At 63.1% G+C, this 5,274-nt stretch overlaps 1 protein-coding gene across 1 annotated transcript in view; it reads left to right on the forward strand.

The window, feature by feature from the left end:
* Positions 1 to 5,274, forward strand: part of ITGB2 (integrin subunit beta 2) — a gene marked incomplete at its 5' end in the record, with an annotated part of 28,106 nt that overhangs the window by 8,288 nt on the left and 14,544 nt on the right. The window contains 2 exons of the mRNA XM_023521129.1: positions 4,923 to 4,983; positions 5,226 to 5,270. Coding sequence (XP_023376897.1) covers positions 4,923 to 4,983; positions 5,226 to 5,270 — 106 coding nt within the window. The remainder of the gene's footprint in view (positions 1 to 4,922; positions 4,984 to 5,225; positions 5,271 to 5,274) is intronic.

The following is a 5,274-nucleotide window of genomic DNA, read 5'->3' on the forward strand; positions in this document are numbered from 1 at the left end:
ATTATACGTTTGGAAAATACAGACAAAAATAACGAAGAAAATAGAAAAAACTTATGACGGCCCCACCCAGAGACGCTGGGACAGGTTAGGCGAATCTGCTTTGACCGGCTTCCCAGTCACTTCCCACCCTGAAAACCTAGTCGCTGGCACGTCGCCTGTGCGGCAGGTCCCGGGGGGTGAGGTGGGGGGCGTTCTAAACGTTCAAGACGTTTGCACTGGACAGCGAGAAACCTAGCTACTTCGATTGTCACACCTGACCACATGCCAGGTGACTTTCTCAAAAGTTTGCTCACCAGTGGCACCCCGTCCTCTGCTCTGGCCCAGGCTCGTCTACTTATTCTGTCGCTTTGCCATCTGAAACTGAGTTTACGTGTCCGTGGTATGAATGGGTGCTGAGCTGGCGTGTCCCTGACTGTCACCAGGCGCCAGGCTGTGCGACGCGAGCCTGCCGTGGCCGGTGTCGAACCCGCTCACGCCCCCTCGCTGGGCCTCCGACCAGACTGGACTGTGGGCCCGAAGCTTCTCAGGGCATTTACCACCCCCAGCTGGCTCGTCGCTTCCTTTCAAGCCTCCCCGGCGATTGTCACGCATTTCCTCTTCCAGGCGATCCGTTTTATTGCCTTTTCCCAGGAAGTGGGTGTCGATGCCCTTACCAATTCTGGCTTTTTCGTTGGTTTTCTGATTCGCCGACTTCCGCCCTAATCCGTGGGTCTCTTGCCTCCCTCGGCGAAGCTCTGCCGCAGGCGCCCTCATTCTGGATCCCCGTGCCCGAGCGTACTGTCCTTCCGTCTGGCAGGAAAGCATTTAGGGCACTGGCTTCACAGCCCTGAGGGGACAGAGGTCCCACCACACTGCCCAGAGGACATTTGCGTCACCCTCTTTTCCAAAACGTCTGTGAACGTGAGTTTGATTTCCTCTTCGCCTTAAAAGATATTCGGCAGCGTTTTAAAATTTCTAATTCACGTGCGTGTGGCGGGAGGTCTCGCTTTGTTCCATTTAGTCAAATGTCTGCTCTCGGACTTCAGCGACGGTGAAATGTACAGCTGCGACTGTGTCCCCAGGCACTTGGACCCTTGTGGGGCTGGAGGCCTGGAGAGCTGGAGGCTGCGTCCTCCTGGAGCCCCTCGCCCTTCTCGCCCCCCCGGCTCAGCCCTGACCGCGAGGTGGGCGGCGGTACAATCCCGCCCCCTCTGCTGTAGCTCGGCTCTGGGTAGTGGCTCCTGTGTCGATTTAAAGGAGAGAAAAAAGATCATGCATTGATGCTCTGTCTGGCTTAAAAAGGCCGGGGCCTCTTTGGGGTCCCTCGGAGACGTTTACTTTTCTCTCCATGAAACAGCCTTGGCCCATCCACTCCAGGAAGAGGAGGGGCCCCCGCCTTCCCTCCGTTCGCACTTCTGAGGACGCCCGTCACCTGTGCTCCCCGCTCTCCATCACCCCATCTGGTGCCTCTTACAAGCCCGCCCAGGCGGGTTTATTCCTTGACGGGCGGGCGGTCAAGGGCAGGCTCCCACGAGGGCCGAGGGTCAGGGAGGCCGCGGATGCCCGAGCGGCTCCTCTGGGGCTTTGCGCTTCGGCGGAAGCCTGGTCCAGCCCCCGCTTCCTCCCACACGGAGATGCTGGCCTCCTCTGCTTCTTGCTCCGAGTCCTGTTTCTTCACTGACGGTTCCTCTTTCGTCTTTTGCCAGATGGGGACGTTTTCGTGAGAGGGTGTGATCTGAGACGTCTTACACTTTCTTGCTAATGCTCCTTTGGCGTCTGGAATCTGAGGTCTTAGTGCTTCGTTCATGGTGCGGTGGGCCCTCCTTAGTAGCATTCGTTGGGGGTCTCGGGAAGGGGGCTGGCGCAGGGGACTTGGGGAGCTGCTCCCCGAGTTACCCTGGGTTGCACCATCCTTTCCCCGCTGGGTGGGGCAGAGGTTCTCACGGGTTCCTGGGGCCTGGGCTTTCTCCAGCCGCCTGGCTTAGGGTTTTGCATCTTGCATCTTGGGTGAGTGAGGCGTGCTAGCGGGGTGTCCCAGTTCCGGGGAGATGGCGGCCTAGCCGGTGGGGATGGTACCCAGTGCTCGAGGGGCGGGTAGCGGGGGGCCGTCAGGGGCAGCTTCTGGCAGGAGCTCTCAGGTTGGGGCCCACGCCCTTCCCCCTCTGCCCTCGCCCCTCTCCTCCGCTCAGCCCAGGGCCTCTCGCTTGCTCTCCTGCCAGCTGTCCTTACTGAGTGCAGGGACCACGAGTGCCAGGTCCTCAGGTCACTGCACACACAGCTGCCATGCAAGCCTGTCCTCCCCAGAGCAGGGGGTGGGCCTACAAAGCCCCGGCCACACAGAGGAACCGAGGCAGAGCGAGCCGCTGAGGTGGGCCTCCTCCTAGGCTCGGGCATGCCGGGGGCTGACCGGGGACCGGCCTCCGGGATCGCGCCCAGAGGGGCCTTCATCTCTGCGGGTGTGCGAGCTGCATGCAGGCCCTGGGGCCCCGAGGGAACGCCCACTGTGAACCCCACCCCGGCCCCGTGAGGAGGGTCCTGCTCCCATCCCGCAGGACCCAGGCAGAGGGGAGTGCTGTGTGGCAGGATCTGCACTCTGCCTCCTTCCCTTAGCCCATCCCTGAGCCCCCAGAGCCGCCAGGTGCCCAGGTGTCCGGCCCCCACTCAGCCAGGGTGGGGTGGGGCTTCCACAGTGTCTGTCCCAGGGTGGAACCCGTGAAGTAACAGGCGGGGAAGAGGGCAGCTCCGCCCCTTCCCCGCCTGGTTTCCTGTGTTCAGGGTCAGGGTCTTGCTGCCTGTGGGTCTTGTCCTGACCAAGGTCCGCTCCCCTCTCTGTGGGAGGAAGTGCAGCGGGGTCACCGTTCCCAGGCCCACACCCTGCTGCCGCTCGGGCCTCGGTTTCCCCGTGCGAGGACCGAGTTGTTTACAAGCTGCTTGTCACGACTATTCCGGGGGGCTGGTCTGCGGCCGCAGGAGAGAGGCCCAGGTCTGCTTGCAGGTCCTGCCCCAGGAAAGGGGGACCCGCTCATCTGCTCAGACCACACGCATGGTTGGGGCGCTTGGAGATGGGGCTCCCCGGCCTCTGCTTGGAGCAGCCCCAGCCTCAAAGGTTGGGGTGCTATCCTGAGGCCGACTGGACCTTGTGCCCCAGGGCAGTGCAGGTCAGCTGAGGGTTCGGTGGGCACACTTGGGGCACCAGTCCAGCTGCTGAACTTGGGGGACCCAGATGGAGAGCTGAGGCGGCCTCGACCGGAGCCCCATGACCCACGGTGGGGAGACAAGGGGACTTTGACAAGCCGGGGGCCTGGAGTGGACCAAAGCCACGTCCTGCTGCCTGCCGCTGTGACCCGGGAAGCCAGAGCAGGCAGGAGTCCGTCCTGCTTTTGACCCGAGTGGGAAGGAGCGAAGGTTCTGTTTTGACATTTCTGGGTCTCGGGTTTAATCTTGTGGTGACAGGGTCACCTCCAAAGAGGCAGGAACTTGGGGCTGGGTGGGAGAACAAAGGAGAAGGCAGGACCCACTGACGGGCACCCCCAGAGCCCACGGTGGGACCACGCAGTTCGCTGACGGGCGGGCCCGGCCGGAGCCTCTGCCAGCTGGAACAGACGCGCCCAATGCAGGGCCCCGAGGCCCACCGGCATGACGCGGGGCGGCGGGAGCCGGGCCCCCAGGAGCTCAGGCAGAGCAGCTGGCACCCACCTCACCTTCCGGGGCATCCTGTCGATCACCGTTTCTGATAAGGCACAGCCCCTTCCTGCCTGCGAGCTCCCGGCTGCTGGCTGCTCAACACCTCTGCTTTCTTGGTGTCAGATAAAAGGCCACGGCCACCTAGAATGCTCAGACCTGGGGGCCCAACCCCCTTCCCCCCAGGAAGGCCCGCCACCCTCCCTGGCTGTTCTAGAGGGGCACAGCTGCTTTATGCCCAGCCTGCGTCTGCAGCCATGGCGGCGGCGCCCTTGCCGGCCCCTGGTGTGTGGGCAGTGGGTTAGAGGTCCTTCCTCTGCCTCCGAGAACCAGGACCAGAACCAGAACGCCAGGCTTCCAACATCGCACCCGTGATGGTGCCTCTGGGAGCGTCAGCAGTCAGGGTGCCTGAACGAGCCGCTTGGCCAGATGCCCTGTCTGTGCCTTGTCCCCGGCTCTGGGTAAGGACGGCCCGTGCTGATGGACGAGAACAAATTCATGGTCCCCTACGGCCAGCGCCTCGGGCAGGCAGCGGTGGCCCTGCACAGCCTGGCGCGCCCTGCGTGCCGGTGCCCAGCAGGCGGCGGGTGCAGTCTGGGCGCCCCAGGTGCTCAAGGGTGGCTACTCTGCCACCCGCCAGAGCTCCGGGCGCCCGAGTCTCTGCTCTGAGCTCAGTGTTCAATTCGCTGAGGGCTCAGGGTGTGTGGAGGCCACTCATGGCTCTAACTCAGAACACGTGGCACCGTGTGTGTCTGTGTGTGGATGGCGTATGCATGTTTATGATGTGTGTGGTGTGTGCATGTGTGTGGTGTGTGCACATGTACATGCATGTGTGTGGTGTGTGCACCGTGAGTCTGTGGGTGTCCGTGTGGCCGTATGCGCTGCCGGCAGGAGTCCCCCTCTGCTCATCCTGGGAGGTCCAGCGGGCTCGGGGCGTGGCAGCGTATGTGTGCACGTGTGTATGATGTGTGTGCACACGCGTGATTGTGCATGTGCAAGTCTGTTTGCATATGTCACTGGCAGGATACCCAGCACTCATCAGTGTGACAGCCACTGCCCGCCAGGCCCCAGTCCCCTGGCGTGCAGCCATGCAGGGCAGTCAGGGAGAATGACCGGTCTTGGCCTTGCCCCGATGCTCAAGGCCCCCCGCAGCAGGGGTGCACCTCTAGGCTCCACGTCCACAGGCCAGCATGGAGGGCTGCACGGCAGTCACCCAGCGCTTGGGGTCCCGGGCGCTGTCACCAAGACCCTTCCCTCCACAGGACATGCTGTGTCAATGCTCCCTGCTGCTCGCCCTGGCGGGTCTGCTCTCCCTCGGGTCTGGTGAGTTCTGCAGAACATTCCGGGTCAGGAAGGATGCCCACCCTAGCACTGGCTGGAGGCCCCCTTCCCAGAGCCTGGCAGACACGCCTCTGGTTTATCCCGCCATCCGGGTCCTCCCGCTGTCCGCCCCTCTCTGCCCACCTCCACGTGTGGCCTGGTCACCCATCCGCCACCATGCACCACCGCAGCCTCCTATGGCCGCTGGCTCTCCGCTCATGGGGCCTGTCTCGTCTCGCCCACAGTCCTCTCCCAGGAGTGCCCCAAGTACAAAGGCGGCACCTGCCAGGAATG

The sequence above is a fragment of the Pteropus vampyrus genome, unplaced genomic scaffold (assembly GCF_000151845.1).
Source record: "Pteropus vampyrus isolate Shadow unplaced genomic scaffold, Pvam_2.0 Scaffold296, whole genome shotgun sequence".
NCBI lineage: Eukaryota > Metazoa > Chordata > Mammalia > Chiroptera > Pteropodidae > Pteropus > Pteropus vampyrus.